Source organism: Entelurus aequoreus, linkage group LG07, assembly GCF_033978785.1.
Source record: "Entelurus aequoreus isolate RoL-2023_Sb linkage group LG07, RoL_Eaeq_v1.1, whole genome shotgun sequence".
Classification (NCBI taxonomy): domain Eukaryota; kingdom Metazoa; phylum Chordata; class Actinopteri; order Syngnathiformes; family Syngnathidae; genus Entelurus; species Entelurus aequoreus.
The window spans coordinates 32,082,572-32,104,643 of record NC_084737.1 but is presented as its reverse complement, the minus strand read 5'-3'; the positions used below and the strand labels follow the sequence as shown (position 1 = coordinate 32,104,643).

At 40.0% G+C, this 22,072-nt stretch overlaps 1 protein-coding gene across 2 annotated transcripts in view; it reads left to right on the top strand.

The window, feature by feature from the left end:
- LOC133653681 (protein kinase C and casein kinase substrate in neurons protein 1-like) overlaps positions 1-22,072 on the top strand; it is a 54,191-nt gene that overhangs the window by 24,738 nt on the left and 7,381 nt on the right. The window contains exons 1-6 of one of the 2 annotated variants that reach the window (XM_062053234.1): positions 502-663; positions 7,501-7,630; positions 15,702-15,858; positions 15,937-16,172; positions 18,277-18,432; positions 18,729-18,904. In XM_062053234.1, the coding sequence (XP_061909218.1) occupies positions 7,571-7,630; positions 15,702-15,858; positions 15,937-16,172; positions 18,277-18,432; positions 18,729-18,904 (785 nt within the window). In that variant the 5' untranslated portion in view covers positions 502-663; positions 7,501-7,570. Of the gene's footprint in view, positions 1-501; positions 664-7,500; positions 7,631-15,701; positions 15,859-15,936; positions 16,173-18,276; positions 18,433-18,728; positions 18,905-22,072 lie in introns of those variants that run through there. The other variant, XM_062053233.1, reaches the window with a different exon arrangement.

The window sequence follows — 22,072 nt, the reverse complement described above, 5'->3', positions numbered from 1 at the left end:
TTGCCAATGAAAAATATTTGCTGTTATTAAAATGTGTACAGGGGGTTTTGGCAATAATAGTCCTGTATGGAATATAATGTAAAACATGATTCTGGAATACACCAAAAATATCAATTAGATTTTCATGACATTTTTTATTTTTCTTCCTTTAATTTGAATAGGAATTGCAAATATGATTCCTGTTTACAACCTAAGTTAAAATTAAATTCAAATTAGAATTGAATTGGAATTTGGGAGACACTCTCAATTAAATTCAGAATTTTGCGCAAGCTTGACACACAAAAATGTTGTATTTGCGCTGTCAGCTCCACGTCTGCCATTTTCGAATGAAGTGGCCTTGGTGCCTCTGCCCTGTCGGTCATCGCTAATTTACATGTTGACCCTCGATTTCTGTTTTGTCCCCCGCGTCCTATCTGCCCCTTTGCATTTCTTCCCACTGAGTTCCCTCCCCCTTCCAAAGCTGTTCAAGTGGCACACTGCAGGATTATCCCTCAGCCTCTGAGACACGCTCGTTTGGTCGCACTCGCCGTCCTCTCCGGGTTCACTTCGGCAACAGAGGTCAACATTTGTTTTGGACTAGACAATCACACATCGATCTTGATTCCTAAGTACAGTAGCAGTTTTTTGTTTGTTGTCCAGTTTTTTCAAATGGAGCCAATGATGGTGAGTAAATATGCAGAAAATAAATACTTACATAAATACACAAATATTTTAGATGCATTTTATCCTTTTACGTTATGTCTTATTTGTATAAGATTGTTGTGATCCATATTGAGTAGTATTAGAACCAGTCATCTGTGTCCACCTCCTCAGCAGTGAAACCCCTGTGGAATGTGAGGTATCTTCACAGTGTTACAGGTGGATCGACCTCAATAACTACAGTGTACGACCCTTTTCGTTCTACTTACATTTCCACCTCCCACTATTGTTTTCATCTCCTGGGACATGCAGTGTAACACTCTTTGCACTGTGCATTGCTGTCTTTAGAGTCAGCTTGCATTTTTGAAGTTGACCATTGTCGAAAATTTTTCTAAAAATGCAATGTATGATATTTTTTTTAGGGTCTAGCTTCTTATCACTTTTTGCATTTTGCTAGGGGATTGCAATATCATGTTAGAGATTAACCGGCTTCGACACCACCAGGTGTTGTCGTCACAAACTCAAGTGCTGATTGGATGGCTAAGTTGATGGACAGACTGTTTGACCACCACCTTCGGATGTTTGCATAGATTACGGCTGCTTAACCGTCAGGCCGCTCTGGGCTTTCTTGTCATGACAAGACGCAACAAGATAACATTAATTATGTCTCTGGGCTTGCAGTTTATCTTTTTCTACAGCTTCTTTCTGAGATATCTTTTTAAAAAGGTTCAATGTCAGACAGAATACGGTCATTTCAATGGCTATAACTCAGTCTTATTATTAATTGAACTATAAATGCAATAAAATATATAATGCTGTAATAATATGGAGCAAACAATAAAAAAAAAGCAATTGCCTCAATGTATATATTCACCCTTAATTTAGTTGTAAAACACATATTAAAGGGGCCCTTTTATGCAAAACCAACTTTTCTAACCTATTGGTACTCGCTAATGTGTATTTGGGATCTTCAAAAGTCCTGATCATGTGAAATCAAACTGTGGAGGAGACAATAAAATGGTAAGTCATAAGAGTACATTGGAAATGTGTGAATGATACATCAGCTATGTTAGCTCAAGTTGTTGTGCAGCTAGCTTAGCCAAGTGCTACTGTAAGACTACACTATCACCGTCCTGCATGTGGCAAAATAAATAATGACTTTCCTAAAAACGACTTTTACTTGCATCAGTGCCTCCTGGGTTTGGCAATGGACCAGTTAGTATTATAATGCCTGCAGCCTGGCTTCTGGTTTCTTCCTCTCGTCTCCCCGCATAGTCTCCTTACTGCGCCGACAACAAAACCCAGTGAGCCGCTGATCTTGCTATATCATCGGGGATGTTGTGTTGTGGTGAAAGTCACTCAAAACCAGTGGTGTGCCGTCAGGGCCAGCAAGGCCTTCTCTGCTGGCCTAATATAACCAGAAATCATGATCATAATTAAAGATAAAAGTATTTTTTTATTTACTTTCCCTACATATCTAAAAGTATTCATATTCTCTTCATGTCATATTATGCTCTTTCCAGTGCTGTTGTTTTTAGGTTACAGTTTGCATCCAATCAGAATTCAGCTAGCTTATGTTGCCATGCTGTATGAAATCTGCCCGGGCCTTCAGAACCAACAATGCAGGCGTCTGTGCACTGTAAGTGAACGGACACATACGGTTGATGGACAATTGCCATAGCCAATCAGATCACGAGTTGTTGTCAGTAAGGCCTTCTAGCTGGCCTTACGCTGTGATTGGATAGTCACTTGGGAGTCACAGGCGAGTAGCCAATCACAAGTTGCGAAAACAGGAAGTGGCACCGGAGCCATACGAGCCATACAAAGCCACAGAAAACTCACAAAGAATGAGAGCAAAATGTTGATTAGATGGCAGATATGTATTTGCAAGGCCATTTTCAAGAAGGATACTTAAGATAAACTACATCTTGTGAGACGTGGTCGGCCGACACCGGAAGCTAATCCGGCGGTGAAATGATTTGCCCGCCACTTTCACACGAATCAAACGACTCCGAGTGGCACCACTGGCTAATATAGCGTCGAATGGGTGCTACAAATTGTGAGTTCAAATATTTTTATTTGTTAATCTCTTCATGTTTCATTTGTTTTATACAATTCTTCTAATTTTGACAGTACCACATAACTTACTTACTTACTTAGACCTTAGTATTCCCTGAGGAACATAGGCCGCCGACGAAAGCCTTCCATCCATTCCGGTCTTGTGCCCTTCGGTTGAGTTGTTGCCATGACAGCCCCTCAGCCCTCATCTCTTGTTCCTTGCTTCTTCTCCAGGTTGTTCTTGGTCTCCCTCTGTTTCTTTTTCCCTGTGGGTTCCATGTTAGTGCCTGTTTGGTGATTGATTTATTGGGTTTTCTGCATGTGTGGCCTATCCAGCTCCACTTCTTTCTCCTGATTTGCAGTTCCACTGGTTCTTGTGTGGTGAGTTCCCACAGGTTTGCATTGGTGATGGTGTCTGGCCAGTAGACTCCTAGGACCCGACGGAGGCAACGGTTTACGAATGTCTGTAGTTTATCCATCCATCCATTTTCTACCGCTTATTCCCTTTGGGGTCGCGGGGGGCGCTGGAGCCTATCTCAGCTACAATCGGGCGGAAGGCGGGGTACACCCTGGACAAGTCGCCACCTCATCACAGGGCCAACACAGATAGACAGACAACATTCACACTCACATTCACACACTAGGGCCAATTTAGTGTTGCCAATCAACCTATCCCCAGGTGCATGTCTTTGGAGGTGGGAGGAAGCCGGAGTACCCGGAGGGAACCCACGGGGAGGACATGCAAACTCCACACAGAAAGATCCCGAGCCCGGGATTGAACCCAAGACTACTCAGACCTTCGTATTGTGAGGCAGACGCACTAACCCCTCTGCCACTGTGATGCCCGTCTGTAGTTCATTGAGTATGCTATTGGTGGTTTTCCATGTTTCTGATCCGTACAGCAGAATGGATTTGACATTTGAGTTAAATATTTTCAGTTTGGTTTTGAGAGAAATGTTTTTTGCTCTCCATATTTTGTTTAGTATGTTGTTCTTGCTTTCCCTATTCTGGATTTGACATCTTCATCTGCCCCTCCATCTACACTGATTATGCTCCCCAAGTATGTAAAACTGCCTACCTCCTCTAATTGATTATGGTCGATTATGGTACCACGTAAGATATGTTTTAATTGCTGAAGCGGGTTTATTGAATGTTAAATGCGCCGAAAAATGTACCATTTTGTACACTGTTGAGGGGTTTCAATGCACAGTATTGTGCAAGTGGGTTTCTGTATAGTATCTCCAGCCGTGTCCATGTGATGACATAAATTACAGTATTTTGAGAGGTGAAGTCGGACTAAGTAGGACGCCACTGAAGGCCTAGGTGAGAAACACACGGCCCGCCACTGCTGAAAACAGATGGCTGGTGCCGGTCGTCGATGTCCAAAGTGCACAATAAAAGCAGGAAAGCTAAAAAACTACAAAACATTTCTGTCGGGCAGGGGAAAATGCTGACTCAGCGTGAGGGTGTGTGATGAAATGGGGTTGTTCTGCATCTAACAACTCCGCCTCTCAAAATGAGATGTTTTGAAAGGGAGCAAAATTATGGCTTACAAATAGGCTGGTCAAACAAAATCTACAGTATGCAATTTTTTCACAGAAGAACAATCATTATATTATATGTAGACTTAAATGAAGTGTTTTAAAAATAGAAAAAAAATCATAATATGACCCCTTTAAATAACCATTTGTGCAACATGCAACAATACTACTCGCATGCTCAGCTAACCCTGTTTTTTTTTCAAAACCACATATTACATGCACTTTACACTTGATATGTATTATGATAAATGGCAAATTCATCAACCAAAAACACAACTTGCTTCTCATTTGGATCCTAGCTTAGAAATGTCTTCTTTTGGATCGCGGCATTCCATTAAAGCCTTGACCGACCACTGATTTTAAGGACTTTAGTAGGCCAAATCAGTGAACCTAGGGCCAGTCACACAGGAACAAGTCTTCCCTGATAACATTGTGATTAAAGCCCTTGAGAGTGAAAGCATAGAGGGAGATGTCTAAGAGGTGCAATTTCCCCTCACCTCGGTGTGACCATCTTGCAATTTCGCAAAAATGCTATTTGTTGGAAAAAAGAGGTCAGGATAATATCTTCCAATGACTCCATCAATGCATGCTGGGCGCAGTAAAGTATTCCACTCTGCTGCAGAAGCAGTATGACAGATGCGCCATTGAGGTTACTGGCTGTATTTAAACTAGCTCTTCCTCATGAAGCAGTAACAGCTCGAACAGACTCAGCTTTTAATTTAAAAAGACCTTGAGTCACCTATTTTAGTATATATTATATACAAGCACACTAAGCTAACGCCTAACTTGAGCTGTGAATGCTAACAACCCATTTTTGCTTTTTTTAGTTATTACCTTTTTTTATATAAAAGGTTGGGCTGAACATCTTTAACCACATACATTTTTTATTTTTTTTAAATTTTTTAACCACATTAATAATAACAAAGAACATAGGGCCTGATTGACTAAAGGTTTGCGGGTACTAAAACACGTGCAATTTTGATAGCACACGCAAAGCTGTTCTACTAAACGTGTGCAAAGTGGATTGCAGAATAAGCCGTGCAATCCATTTTGCGTCTCTGTCTTAGTTAATACGCAAAATATATGCTAATCATCAAAACGGCCACAATACTGGGAGGAGAAAATGCAAGTATGATTATTTAGCACGTGCATTGTGATTTATCATCACTGTTTTAGCAAGCACTATTTTGGACGTGCAAACTGACAGTTCCGGCAACGGCTGCAGAAAATCCTCCATATACGTTTCAACATTTTGAACAATCAGAAATGAAAAATATTAGACAAATCGTCTATTCAGCGTTATTTTATAATTGTATAGCTGCGAGAGGAATTAAGGGGCTGATTAAAACAAATGTTTTGTATTTTTTAATAACGTTTGTTTTTTTCATGTAGAAAATGTATTTTATAAAAATGTACCCCTATGTAAAAATCATGAGCGGAGTAAGTGCAGCCTCTCTCCAATGAGTGCACCATCAGCAGTAAAAACAAATAATCATCAATCAATCAATCAATGTTTACTTATATAGCCCTAAATCACGAGTGTCTCAAAGGGCTGCACAAGCCACAACGACAGATCCCACATCAGGGCAAGAAAAAACTCATCCCAATGGGATAACAATGAGAAACCTTGGAAGGGACCGCAGATGTAAGTAGTAAAACCTTAAAGTCACATCTTAAGTGCACAGGAAGCCAGTGCAGGTGAGCCAGTATAGGCGTAATATGATCAAACTTTCTTGCTCTTGTCAAAAGTCTAGCAGCCGCATTTTGTACCAACTGTAATCTTTTAATGCTAGACATAGGGAGGCCTGAAAATAATATGTTACAGTAATCGAGACGAGACGTAACGAACGCATGAATAATGATCTCAGCGTCGCTGGTGGACAAAATGGAACGAATTTTAGCGATATTACGGAGATGAAAGAAGGCCGTTTTAGTAACACTCTTGATGTGTGACTCAAACAAGAGAGTTGGGTGGAAGATAATACCCAGATTCTTTACCGAGTCGCTTTGTGTAATTGTTTGGTTGTCAAATGTGAATTAAATAAAAAGTGGTGTCATTGTACATGAACACCTGGAAAAAGGCCCAAAACATCATAAGGGACCCATCTCACCCCGGACATAAACTTTTTGAACTGCTGCCCTCATGCCGGACAAACAGGTTCAATAACACTTTCTACCCGAGAGCAATAGTGTCGCTGAACACAAGGCATAAAAAAGAAGGAGTTGTGTGCTTGGTATTTTATGTTTTTTATGTATTATTTTTTATGTATTTATCTTAGTACCATGTTCTTATGTTTTTTATTTGTCTTTATGAATTTGCACTAAATAAGTTTGCTTGCAATTTCGTTGTACAATGTACAATGACAATAAAGATCTATTCTATTCTATTCTATTCTGGATTGCTTTTAAAATGCCCATAAAAAGTGGTGCATGTCTCCTGCATGTTTGAAAACATAGCAAAACACCACATGTAGGAGCATGATCAAATGAATGTGCAGTAATTAATTTTGCTTTTATTTTCTTTCATTTCACTTTGTTGTCTGTGAAGCACTTTGAGTCTGCCTTGTGTATGAAAAGCGCTATACAAATAAAGTTGCCTTGCCCTTGCCTTGCCTTGCCTAATTGAGAGTGTCTCCGTGACGATGCCCTGTATATTACACGCAAAATCCTCATTTAAATAAGGCGGTGTACACCATTTTTAAATTGCACACGCAGTCTTAGTAAATCGCACGCAACACGCCCACTAATAGTACGCACTATTTTGGAACTAGGATCTTAGTAGATCAGACCCTTAGTAATTCACAATCCAATGAAGATCTCTTATTAATGAAGTGAGCAAAATGTATTGATCACAGTTCAACACAGCTTCTTGTGCTTTAGCCACGGTGTAGCGATATCAAACACACTTGAAGCAGAAAAAATATTTTTTGCCTGACAGGTAACCAGCAGTAATCTTTATCCAGAAAATATGTGAAGAACATGGCAAGGTTTGCTATGTGTAAATATTCAGGGTCATGCATGTGTAATAGCAGTCAGTCTTTTCTAGGACACGCCATGTGATGGCCATTCTCACTCCTTGGGGCAGTGAACTGGATGCATAGCTGAGGAAGCTATTTTTATCTCATTATTATGAACATCTCACTGAAAAAGTCCCCCTCGCTAATTGCCACATTGTAACCCAAGGCCGGCTTAGCTGATTTTTGGGCTGATAGACGTAAACGACTCCCTGCATGTTGTGTAATCCTCTCAAACTGTCTTCCAGCGTACGAAGAAGCAAACATCCCTGCTGAGGACAGTTTTGGTTGAGGAAGAGCTTCGTGACATCCAGGACAATGTCTGGCTCCTACGATGAATGTGCAGGTGCCGACGACACCATGGACAGCTTCTGGGAGGTACTAACACACAAGCCGCCACCTTACAGCTTCAGTGTCACACAGTTGCAAATGAAAGCATAATATAGACTTTTTCATTCTATCCAAATAGAAATAAAACAAATATTTCTCCATGCTTCAAATTCAGCCTCAGAAAATAATTTGTTTGTGCTGTTTTATACTTCATTTCATAATACTCATACTAGTTCAATTGGTCGACGCCATTTGCAGACAGTACAATACATGCTCACGTGCGTAATGCAGCCAAGTCATAGACATGACTATATTGCAACCTCGCGCATTCTTCCTGATAACCTGGGGTCCCCAAACTACGGCCCGCGGGCCGGATCCGGCCCGCCAGCATCCAAAATCAGGCCCGCGGGAAGTCCCAAGTATTAAAAAAATAAATAAATAAATAAATGTTTTTTTTCATTTATTTTTATTTTTTTATTTTTTTCTTATCTACTTTGTACCGCTTGCTACTCACGGTGTCTCTTAGCCGCTCAGGCAAATCATATTGTCTAAAAATGCATTTTGTCATCGATAACGTGACATCATCGCGCGCGGAAAGTGCGCTACATATGTCTAATATATATATATATATATATATATATATATATATATATATATATATATATATATATATATATATATATATATATATATATATATATATATATATATATATATATATATGTATATATATATATATATATATATATATATATATACAGTATATATATATATATTAGATATATATTATATATATATAATATATATATATATAAATATATATCTAATATATATATCTATCTATCTATATATATATATATATATATATATATATATATATATATATATATATATATATATATATATATATATAAATGCATTTTCTCATCGATAACGTGACATCATCGCGCGCGGAAAGTGCGCTACATATGTCTAATAAATATATATCTGGTCATACCTGAGCTAACGGTGAGCAAAACAACACGCTACTTGGCAGCAGAGGTGCTGTTGATTCTATCTTTATCTTTATAAACTTGATTGTTTGAAAAGATAATCGTTACTTGATATTTCCAATTAGTCGATCAAAGAAATGTGGTCGGGTGCCCATCTCTACCGAAACCTATGTTAATATGCCTTATACAGACTCTAATACACAATGGCATTTTCAGTTGTTATGTTATTGTGTACATTGTGAAATATTTCTTAAACAGTTTGCCATCTTCTGAATAATACCTTGCAGAAGCGGTGAAAATAGTTGCTATAATTAACCCCATTAAATAAAAATCCTCTGCTTCTTGTCGAGAGTCAGCTGCCCACCAACGACCTTCAATAGGATAGAGAATGACTGAATGTAAAACATCTAATAAAGGGAAGAAAATAAATATCATGTCCTGAATGAATTTAGTAACTAATTCACATATACAGTTGTGGTCAAAAGTTTACATACACTTGTAAAGAACATCATGTCATGGCTGTCTTGAGTTTCCAATAATTTCTACCACTCTTATTTTTTTGTGATAGAGTGATTGGAGCACATACTTGTTGGTCACAAAAAACATTTATGAAGTTTGGTTCTTTTATGAATGTATTATGGGTCTACTGAAAAAGTGACCAAATCTGCTGGGTTAAAAGTATACATACAGTAATGTTAATATTTGGTTACATGTCCCTTGGCACTGCAATAAGGCGCTTTTAGTAGCCATCCACAAGCTTCTGGCAAGCTTCTGGTTGAGTTTTTGACCACTCCTCTTGACAAAATTAGTGCAGTTCAGCTAAATGTGTTGGTTTTCTGACATGGACTTGTTTCTTCAGCATTGTCCACACGTTTAAGTCAGGACTTTGGGAAGGCCATTGTAAAACCTTAATTCTAGCCTGATTTAGCCATTCCTTTACCACTTTTGACATGTGCTTGGGGTCATTGTCCTGTTGGAACCATTTCACCGTTTCTTCTCCAAACATATTGCTGGGTATTGTGGCCAAACAGCTACATTTTTGTTTCATCTGACATCACATGGACACAGATAAGACCTTCTGGAGGAAAGTTCAGTTGCTTTCCCAAAGTCCTGACTTAAACATGTGGACAATGCTGAAGAAACAAGTCCATGTTAGAAAACCAACAAATGTAGCTGAACTGCACCAGTTTTGTCAAGAGGAGTGGTCAAAAATACAATCAGAAGCTTGTGGATGGCTACCAAAAGCACCTTATTGCAGTGAAACTTGCCAAGGGACATGTAACCAAATATTAACATTGCTGTATGTATACTTTTGACCCAGCAGATTTGGTCACATTTTCAGTAGACCCATAATAAATTCATAAAAGAACCAAACTTCATGAATGTTTTTGTGACAAACGAGTATGTGCTCTAATCACTCTATCACAGAAAAATAAGAGTTGTAGAAATTATTGGAAACTCAAGACAGCCATGACATTATGTTCTTTACAAGTGTATGTAATTAGTGTATGTGAATTAGTTACTAAATTCATTCAGGACATGATATTTATTTTCTTCCCTTTATTAGATGTTTACAAGTGTATGTAAACTTTTGACTTTGATTGATTGAAACTTTTATTAGTAGATTGCACAGTACAGTACATATTCCGTACAATTAACCACTAAATGCTAACACCCGAATAAGTTTTTCAACTTGTTTAAGTTAATCAATTCATGGTAAAACACGACTGTATATCACTAATATTATGTCCTTTTAAGCACCATACATGGTGGATTAATTAAAAAAGAAAAGTCTCAGTGTTGAAACATTAAAAAGTGTGCATTTGCATTGTAACATTATGTATGTTTTTAACACTATTTGGATGATTAATTGATTGTTGTCAAGTTCACCAGTAGAGTTCTTGAGTCTAGAACATTGTGCAAACCCGAATTATGCTCCAGTTTCGTGAGATGCGTTGGGTGTGTGAGAAAACACTTAAACAAAAAAAAACTAAAAAAAATCAGTGTTAATGAATTCCCTCGCGTACAGAGTCTTCTTTGTGTCACAGCAGCACAAAGAGCCTCAGTCATCGTGACTCTGAGGAGGCCTTTTACCATGTGCACCTGCTTGTCCTAGCTGTACACAAGTGCTGCAAACACACCCTTCTCTCCGCATTTGTAGGTACAGGCTTCACCTGTACGTTGTTTGTAACACACACACACACATTGTCACCCACTTGTCTCACCGCCTCCTGCAGCCCTCTCCTCTCAAACTGTGATGTCACATGCATGGTGAAGCCAGAGCCAATCACACTGGGGCTTTGTTGTCAGTAAACACATTAGGCTGCTTCTTCATGAGACGAGCAAGTGGCTAAATGCATTTTACACACATACACACACACCAAGCCTGCGTTCTCTATGCATTTGTGCCTCTTATGTATTTTCTATCCCTTCAAATCTGTCTGCCTGCTCACACCACTCAGAGGGATTAGTGTGCGCTCGCTCACAGTAACACACACACACGCTAACACGAGCCCATGTCATTGCATAACTACACATGCAAAGGCACGAGTCACCCCTCCCTTCACTATCCCCCACCCCTCCTCCTTCCTGCAGCATGAGCTCACACTCCATCCTCCCTTCCCCCCCACCGGGAACAGAGGAGGCGGAGCCACACGGTCTGCCCCTGATTTATAAGGCAGTCCAGTTCAAGGTGCAATGTCAGAATAAAAAACGGAGACTGAATGATAAGACATATAATATCGATGCTCTGCAGACTCATCTCGCGAGACTTCTGTGATGACGTAATACGAGAGTAACGTTCTCGTTTGTGACTGATAGCGACAAAGCAACATGGCACACAGCACCAAAAGAGTTTACAAACAATGTGCAACCGTATATCAAACCTGAAGTGTGGTAAACGTTTGGATTAAAAACAAAAAAAATGGTTGGTTGGATAAAAGTATGACCACTTGTAACGTGGCCACGGGGAAGACCCAGGACACGTTGGGAAGACTATGTCTCCCGGCTGGCCTGGGAACGCCTCGGGATCCCCCGGGAGGAGCTGGACGAAGTGGCTGGGGAGAGGGAAGTCTGGGCTTCCCTGCTTAAGCTGCTGCCCCCGCGACCCGACCTCGGATAAGCGGAAGAAGATGGATGGATGGATGGCACTTGTAACGTTTGGAAAGCAGCGATAAAGTAGCGGCTGCACGACTAATCTGAGCACCCAACTGTTGTGACGGCATGAAGACACTCACTCTCTCAGTTGTCCTCAGACGAGCTTCCATCGGAGTCTCCAATCATTCCGGTTCTCCATACTTCCGGCCAGCTCCGTAGAGCTTTCAGCTCCGGCATCTTTCTTCAGGATGTCCACGTACAGTACGTTAGCGCGGGACGTTCTCGCGATCGATGCCTGTGCATTGGTTCCCATAGGACCAGCCTGCTGGCCGGGAGCTCCCGATGTCTGTGGCAGTGGCCGGCCAGCCTCATCTTCCTAGCTGTTACCTTCCTGCTGAGCTTCGGCAGTTGCCTGTACAGGTCCTTGTTGGTGATGTGGATGTTCTGGTCCACATTCAGAACAGCTCGTATCATTCTGGTGTAGCACCCATCTAGAGACTTCTGCAGGGTGGGTGCCAGGGTCCAGCTTTCGCAGCCATACAGGAGGACAGACTCCACAGTGGCGTGGAATAGACTCAACTTTATGTGTCGGGGGAGATTCGAGCACCACACTCTTGACATATCGTTCAGGGCCCTCCACGCTAGTGCCTTCCTGACCTTAAGGTCTTGTTCTCTGGAGTTCATCCAGGAACCCAAGTACTTGAAGTCATTGAACTCTCGCAGTGCGTTTCCATCTGATGTTGTTATTGGTGGGTGGTCCATGTAGGTTATAGGTGATAACCTCAGTCTTCTTTGCGTTCAGTCTGATGTCAGACACATTCCACCTCCACTCTGTTTAGGAGTTCCTGTGCCTGTTCCACGCGATCAGCCAACAGGCACTCAAGCAGGCAATGTAGGAGCTACCAACTGGCAAGCCAAGGGCACTGATTTAAAAGACTTCCAGCTCCAACAAAGCGACAACTTTGCGAAGTAATCACAGCATATACTACACTGTTCATTGTGCTAAAGATGAAGACCTATCTTCAGCAGTAACCAGCAGAATGGCACTTTGAAAAGTATTTGAGCTTTGACACTAAGGCCCCATTTACACTGAGGTTATCCAGGGTAAATCCCACCTAACCTTATCCGTGTCCACACACAACGATGCCACCGGAAAATGCCCGCGTCATAGTCACATCCAGTGTTGCTTTGTGTGCAAGTTCTTAAATTTAACTTATCTGAACAATATCCAGTGTTGTGGTATTTCAATTAACTGGAATCCAGTGTGCTGTGGGGCCCTATTGTAGTGAATCACACCTGTGCCATCATAAATTAATCAAATCTTTAATAAATGGACCTGTAAACAATGTGATAAAGAACATTTTACATCAATCAATCTAGGGATCTAGTATCTGGTCAGGAAACTCCTCACTCTTTTGCCTTCGCCTTCATTGTCCATTTGTTTTACTGACTTTATATAATCTGGACCTAGACGTTGAGTCCGCGACATACATGGCGGACAATAACTGATACAGTCTGCTTTCCCAGTCCAAAAGCATTCGCTGTTTTCCGTGGTTAGTCTTCCCTCGACGGCCAGGTAATACAAAGCACACGCTACCTTTTTTATCACATCCACGGTAGCTCTTTGACTCTGCTTCGACTAATGGACAAAGTTTTTTGTTAAGTAGAATCACAGCTGACCTGGACATTGGAAAGTTTTCTTGCCGTCTGAGAAGTGTTGTATCCGAAATAGCTGCAATCGCTTTCTCTTAAGGTATCCATGTGTGATTTCCACAAGCGTCTGTACATGTACAAGAAGGAGAAACACGGGCATGTCTGGATGACTCACCTTCATATTTCCAGTGGTTACCTTCGAGTTACGAAACCGCTTTATTATGAAGCTGGTTGTGGCGCGTACTTTCTGACGTCACTTCCGGTGTGGGGCGCCGTCTTTCTGGCGTCACTTCCTCTCCGAACTCAGTTTGTAAACGATCAATGATTTGGTCACATTTTAAGTAGACCCATAATAAATTCATAAAAGAACCAAACTTCATGAATGTTTTTTGTGACCAACAAGTATGTGCTCCAATCACTCTATCACAAAAAAATAAGAGTTGTAGAAATTATTGGAAACTCAAGACAGCCATGACATTATGTTCTTTACAAGTGTATAAAAACTTTTGACCACAACTGTACGTGTTTTCTTTTCAACATTGTATGGTATACAAGGCCTGTCCTATAGGCAAGGTAAGTTTATTTATATAGCACAATTCGAACGCAAGGCAATACAAACTGCTTTACAGATGCATAAAATTACAAAAACTTGAATAGAAGTATCCTAAAAATAATCATGAATAATCAAATAAAAATCAGAGAGTGTCAATAAAATACTTTCAGTTGTCATATGCACAGTTAAATAAAAGTGTTTACAGTCTGGATTGCCAACACTGAGGCCTGTCTCACATCTTCTAAAGGCTGTTCCAGATTTTAGGAGCATAAAACTAAAACTGAGCCTCATAATTAGTCCTGACTGTAGGCCCCATCAGGAGACCACTCCTTGAGGTTCTCAGAGCTCGAGATGGTTCATATGGCTCTAACATGTCAGAGATGTACTTTGGCACAAGACCATGAAAAGACTTGTACACAAGGAGAACTGTATTAAAGTCTATTCTCTGAGCAACAGGAAGCCAGTGCTCGTTTAGAGAGCCCAGTGAGAAGACCATTATAGTAGTCTAACCTGCTGCAGACGAAGGCATGGATTATTTTCTCTAAGACCGCTTCAGACACTATTCCTTTGATTTAGGCAATGTTTTTAGGTGGTAAAAAACTGCTATTGGCATTGACTTAATGGGGCTGTTCAAGTTCAAGTTTGAGTCTGTTATTACCCCTAGATTTGTAATCTGATTATCAGGTTTCAGTGGGAGGGTCTCAAGGTGACCGACAACATTTTTTCTTTGCTTCTGTGGGCTACGGTCCATGATTTCAGTTTTGTCTGAGTTTAGCTGAAGAGAAAAATATTTTTGCATCCACACACTGATCTGTGACAAAGTGAATCAACAGGCAAAAGTTAATCTGTTTTCAGTGACATGCAAAATCTGCATAGTTGTGGTAGGATACATTTTAACTGCGTAGTGGCAGCCTGTACAAGTTGAGTATTTGGTTAAATTTTGAAGTTATTTTTATGAAGAGCAATCCATTTTTTGCGTTATAAGGGTAATATTTAAGCTAAATTTCTGGGATTTCAAAACTATGAACCATTTTTGGGTTGTTTTTCAATGAGTAAATGCATTTTTGGGTAAAAGGCTTTTTTTTTTTTTTTTTTTTTTTTTAAGAGAATTTTATTAAAGATTAATCTCATTAACATTATTTACAATCACACATCTTATGTACATGAACATATTTGAGTATGCTATATAGAACTACTAAAATACAAGTTTTAACTACTACTATTTTGATCAGAAGTTGGGAAGGAGTAGGACAAACCAGCAGTAAAATGTATAATTTTTAATCAACTATTGGGTAAAGGAGCGCTAAATTGCGCAACCCAATAGTTGGGCCTGTAATAACCCAACATTGTAGTGAGCATAACTCAGCTTTTGTGTGAAATAAATTCAACCCAATAGTTGGGTTATGAATCAACCAACATTGAGTTAGCATAACTAAACTTTTGGGTTCTAAAATTCAACCCAATAGTTTGGTTGGGAATAACCCAACATTAAGTTATCATAATTCAACTTTTTGGTTAAATAATTCAACGCAAAAGTTGGGTGGAAAAAATTAACCCAAAATGTTGACTTGAAAAAACTCAAATAAGGGGTTCGTCCTTTTCTGAACCAGCAGTTGGGTTGGAATTGGGTTATTTTTTAACCCAACATTTTTTAGTGTGTAGTAGTACTACTCTGCTATGACCTAAGATGATCAGGAAGGGTATTCCATAGCCAAGGAGAAGTAGAGAAGGTTTTGATACATAACGATCAATAGCAACACATAATATGTCTTAATAGATGTCATGATAAATGTTTTGTTGTACTTCCCTGTACTTGTTCTCCTAGGTGGGGAACTACAAACGTGCTGTCAAGAGATTTGACGATGGCCATCGACTGTGCAATGACCTCATGGGCTGCCTTCAGGAACGGGCGAAGATAGAAAAAGCTTATGGTGATCAGCTAACCGCCTGGTCCAAGAGATGGAGACAACTCATTGAGAAAGGTCGAATTTCATAAAACCACAAACGTGGGTGGTGGGTGTTCAGTCTGAATTGACGAATGCACATGTACATTACGCCAGGCCCCCAGTACGGCTCTGTGGAGAGAGCCTGGTTGGCTGTAATGACAGAGGCCGATAAGGTGAGCGAGCTACATCAAGACGTCAAGAACAACTTGCTGAATGAGGATGTAGAGAAAGTGAAGAACTGGCAGAAGGAGGCCTATCACAAACAAATGATCGGAGGCTTCAAGGAGGCAAAAGAGGCAGAGGAAGGATTTAAGAAAGCTCAGAAACCCTGGGCCAAAAAGCTCAAGGAGGTGAGAAGATATTTTGTAGGATGTGTATCTTTGTCACTTTGTTTCTTGACTCCGTCTGGGAATAAACCATTTTTGGTGAAGTGGCAGGCACTTAAAAAAAGTTTTGGGAAGTGAATCATATCATATCATATCAATTAGCAGCTTATGAAATAAGAAGTAGAACAGTAAAGTACATAGTGCTGGCCTGACAGGCTGTCGCTATGAATGCTTCCTTTCCATCAACATCCTGTCAACAGCCACGCGAATCTCTTCCAGCCTCAGTTTAGTCACCTCACATTTCAGCTCACCTAAACACTGTACAAACTACAGCTGCCACAGATATCATTTGAAAGGATGCTGATTGGTCTTTCGATGTGTTTTATAATAAGCCACAATCGTATCCACCTCATAAACATGGTGGTGTATGCTTTTAGCAAATCGGCCCCACAGCCTGGCTCTTGGATTTTATTCTCAGCTCGGATCACTTTGTGTGGAGTTTGATTATTGTCCATGGGGTTGTGTGGGTTTCCCCTGTGTTTCCTCACACAAGCCACAAAACATGCATGGCAAGTTAATTGGAGACTCGAAATTGTACCTAGGCGCGTTCGTGAGTATTAATGCTTGTTTATTTGCTCTGGGAGTGTGTAACTCGCTTCTTACCCAGAGTTAGTTGGGATTAGGAATGGGTATTTTTCACATTTGAATCAATACGATAACAATGATGATTGATGACCAGTACTGAAGAGTGCCAATGTTCGATACTTTTGTGTGTTCATGTGTTAATAAATGTAAATTGTTTAATAATAAAATTATATTTTTTATTCAACATTTAACCGTGAGCTGATTATGATAACAATGCTGTCCAGTTGTTATATCTTGTTTGCTTACACTTCTGAGTCTCCTGCAAATATTATATTTTATTTATTTTATATAGCCTTTATTTAAGCAGGTAATATCCCATTTAGATCAAAGATCTGTTTTCCAAGGGAGACCTGGCCAAGAGGGCAGCAGCAAGGTTACATTAAAAAACAGTAAACAACACATAAAACAACACATTTACAACATTAAAACTTGCTCACATAACACATGTGCATACAGACAAGGTAGACTGCAATCCTTTCACAGAAGCTTTAAACTCATTCAATGTAACAAGGGTTTGAAGTTTAATATTCGATTGTAGGTTATTCCAAGCCTTCGGTGCTGAAAACCTAAATGCTTTCTTGCCCAGTTCAGTTCTTACTTTGGGGACGACAAATTGCAGAACATTCATTGAACGAAGATTGTGACTTCCTTGTTTCTTTGTTAAAAGACAAGACAGATAAGATGGAGTGATACCCAGAATGGTTTTGTAGATGAAAACATACCAATGATTGAGGCGTCGAGCACATAAAGATGTCCAGTTAACCATTGAGTATAATACGCAATATAATGGAGTTTGCATGCAGTTGCAATTCCAAGACATTAGATGGCAGTAATGTACAATATAGACCATGCTGTGTTGCCTTAATCTTTGCCATTAAGACTTAGACTTAGACTTCCTTTTTTTGTCATTCAAATTTGAACTTTACAGTACAGATAAGAACGAAATGTTGTTGCATTGTGTTAAGCTGTATCTAGTGTTTTTGTGCGCCCTAAAAAGTGTGTACTGTAAGTATTGTACTTATTACACACCAGGTACTTGATTGCAACGTGCATCTTAGTTGTAGTTTTCCTTACCAAAATTGGAGGAGTTTAAAAGTGGAGTCTTACTGCATGTTGGAGTGTTTTCTATCAGGCGTACTTGCTTTGTTGGCATGGAAACTTGCAATATTACCTAGAGGCAGTTTGGCTAAGTCCACTGTGAGTGCTGAGGCATCGAATACGGCACGGTTTTATGTCACGTGAAGCAATACCCAATAGTACCGACGGAATTCGGTTGGTGACCATTAAAGCAGCAAAATTCAGTACCTGTCCCTAGCTGAGTTAGGCTCCAGCTCACTCTTGAGTTGTAGAAAATAAAATAATGTGCCTCTTTAAAGCTTGGCAAGATGTGTTACATAACGTTATTCTCACTAATACCACAATAGAGCTGCTTCATATCAGGTTGTGTGTACGATAGTGAAAAAGCCTCTGTTTGGGCATGCAGATGGAGACAGCGAAGAAAGCATACCACATGGCGTGCAAGGAGGAGAAGCTGGCCGTCACTCGAGAGGCCAACGGCAAGACCGAGGCTTCCGTGACGCCGGACCAACAGAAGAAACTCCACGAGAAAGTGGACAAATGCAAACAGGATGTACAGAAGGTGGGCAAAGGCAGAAAAACATACACAAGTCTAGAGGTGGTCCTCGGTTTACAACATTCAGAGTTACGATGTTTTGTATTTAGAAACGCGCCTCCATAAATCAACTATAAGCTTAATTTTGTTTTGTGAACAAGACAGTCGTTGCAGAACTACTTACAGTACGTGTGCCAGAAGGGTACAATAGCCTGTTTGAGCCATGCCATACTTTCTTACTGTGTATAAACATAATCATGACTTACATTGCCATCATTTCCATTTGTCCACAGAAGCTTGACGTGTTTTCATTTCTCCCTCAGGCTAAAGAAAAGTATGAGAAGTCTTTGGAGGAGCTCAACAAATGTTCGCCCCCGTACATGGAGAGCATGGAGCAGGTGTTTGACCAGTGTCAGCAGCATGAGGTCAAGAGGCTGACCTTCTTGAAGGAAGCTCTGCTGGACATCAAACGCCACCTTAACCTCACTGAGAACCAAAGGTGAGTCATGTCAAAATGCTGGAAGCAGACCAGCTTCTTCGGAAAAAAACCTGTCAGGAGGCTGAAACGACTTTTAATCTCTTTGCATGTTATAAATAGGTTGCTCCAAATTGTGGTGTGCAGACGTGGAAACAAGGACCCATTTTCCTAATTTGGGTTTCTGCATGTAGTTCAGTCCAGTAAAGAGGTTAAATAGACAAACAATCCCACTCACATTAACACCAATGGATAGTTTGGACTTCTTGGGCCAAACGCTACACAGATTCAAACCCTCAACCTTGGTGTTGCAAGATGAAGCTAATTACTAAGTCAACATGCTTCTTTTGCAGGGACAATTAAACAGACTCAAATTGCATTGTGATAAAAAGAAAATACAAATAACATTTTGACTGAGTGACTGACGATTGCCAAGCAAGCTTGTATTTTAATTATTTCATGCTCACATCATAAAGGAATTAATTGGCCAGCCATTCAGTGAAGTGAACCATAGAACACAATTTTCAGCCATTAGAAGTGACTTTCCGCCAGATATAATTGATTTTCATCAATTATTAAAATCCCATTTGGACGATTATTGCAGTCTAATGGGTTTCATATTTCATCATCTATACAATCCATTTGCAAGATTTCTGTTTGTTCAGGAATTTAATCGCTTTGTGATTTGTGATGAAATTAAGTGTACTGTCATAAGTTTGCTTGGTGCAAAACTGACAAACAAATACTGCAAAATATACAACCTACTGTGAGCTCAGTGAATCATACCAGAATCAAACATGTAATAATCTTTCCTACCTTGTATATATTATTGATATATCTGTGAAGGTTGAACTGGTGAAAGGCGGATGTTGCTGTGAAGACCATAGAGTTCTTTCAATATAACAATACAATAGCTACTTTAGGGTAATATTTACTGTACTAGATGTGGTTGAGGTAATCTGTGACTGCTTGGCATCAATTTAAACATATAGACAAGGGGTGTCCATACCGCACACTGAAAAAGGAACGCATGAAATGGGGGCCATTTTGACATTTTTCTTTTTCAAAACCAATACAATATACATTGCAACCTGTTTATTTCAGCACTATCTGCTCAGTGGCCTAAAGGTTAGAGTGTCCGCCCTGAGATCGGTAGGTCGTGAGTTAAATCCTTGCCTGAGTCATACCAAAGACTATAAAAATGGGACGCATTACCTCCCTGCTTGGCATTCAGCATCAAGGATTGGAATTGGGGGTTAAATCACCAAATGATTCCTGGCCACCGCTGCTGCTCACTGCTCCCCTGTGGGCATGGGTCAATTGCAGAGGATAATTTCACCGCACCTAGTGTGTGTGTGACAATCATTGGCACTTTAACTTTATCTACAGATTATCTACAGATCAAATTTAGATCTATCGGTTGACATAAAGTTTTAATTATTTTTATGTTCAATGCCCTTATGTCAAAACCCTCATTATTTAATAGGAAAAACATAAGATATATGCAATATTTCCCCCCAGAATGTTCAAAGTGGAATATTTGATGTGAAGTATTTGGAGTCTTGAATAGGAAAATAACTCACAACAATCAGTTGTTGTGATTCAACAGTAGAAAGCTACCAAATCTATTACCTGTTTTGATGGGTGGCACGTGACGCCACATCTGGACGCTATGTGGTCGGGCTCCCGCACTTGGTGGGCAAACAAGCGTATTCCTAGCAAGTAGTTAATTGAAAGCAGAGAAAACATGTTGCATCCATGCACTGTTCTAAACTGTGGAAATTAATCCAAAAGGGATTTTGGTAAAACTTATTTCAGAGTTCCTCAAATAGTCCATTATAAAGGGAAAAAAGTTGTTAAAAAAAAAGAAATGCAGAGAAAGATTGTTGCTGTTAAAAGAAATCAGTGTTAACTTGTTATTATCGAGTAAACTCTGACAGCCCTTCTGCAAGAAAACATTGCTAAATATTAGGGCTGCAACAATTAGTAGACATAATCGACAAAAATTAATCGACAAAGATTTGTTATGGTCAACGAGTAGCTTTATAACATTTTGGGGGATGTTTTGGATAGGGATGTTCATGTTTACACTTTTATACCTTTAGGTATCCATCCATTTTCTACCACTTGTCCCTTTCGGGGTCGCGGGGGGAGCTGGAGCCTATCTCCGCTGCATTCGGGCGGAAGGCGGGGTACACCCTGGACAAGTCGCCACCTCATCACAGGGCCAACACAGATAGACAGACAACATTCACACTCATATTCACAATCATTGCAGCTAAATAACCCTAACAGTACTGGACAAAAGGGCAGCACGGTGGAACAGTGGTTAGTGCATGTGCCTCACAATACCAAGGTCCTGAGTTCAATCTCCCGGGCTCAGGATCTTTCTGTGTGGAGTTTGCATGTTCTCCCCGTGCCTGCGTGGGTTCCCTCCGGGTACTCCGGCTTCCTCCCACCTCCAAAGACATGCACCTGGGGATAGGCTGATTGGCAACACTAAGTGGGCCCTAGTGTGTGAATGTGAGTGTGAATGTTGTCTGTCTATCTGTGTTGGCCCTGCAATGAGGTGGCGACTTGTCCAGGGTGTACCTCGCCTTCCGCCCGATTGCAGCTGAGATAGGCTACAGCACCCGCCGCGACCCCAAAAGGGACAAGCGGTAGTAAATGGATGGACGGAGTACTGGATAAAAATACTTTTTGCACTGACTGCCATGTTTGCAAGACATATTTTACTTTAAGTAGAATGCTTAATTTTTTTTTACTGTGGTTAAATAGAGTAAATAAAGTAAAAGCATTCATTTCACAGTAATTTGTGTTTCTTTTGTTACAATAAAATGAACTATAATATGTTTGAAAATGAGTTAACATCAAGTGTGTGTACAGCAGATCATAAACAATAATCGTTCGACTAGTCAACTAATCGAAAAAATAGTGTTAGTTGCAGCCCTAAAAATAGTAGTAATAAACAAGATAAAAAAATGTCTCATAGGGCAGCTCATGCTGTATCTTGATATCGCTAAACATTGCTGGAAACCAAATATTTTATTTTTATTTTATTCGATTATTTGAACAGGGACAATGCTCAGTAATCAACATTGCTGTAAATGCGCAAGGTTTAGCTCCAAAGCTAGTTTCCAACCGTAGTTACTGGGCAAGATGCAGCAAAAAATAAAAAATAAAAAACAACAA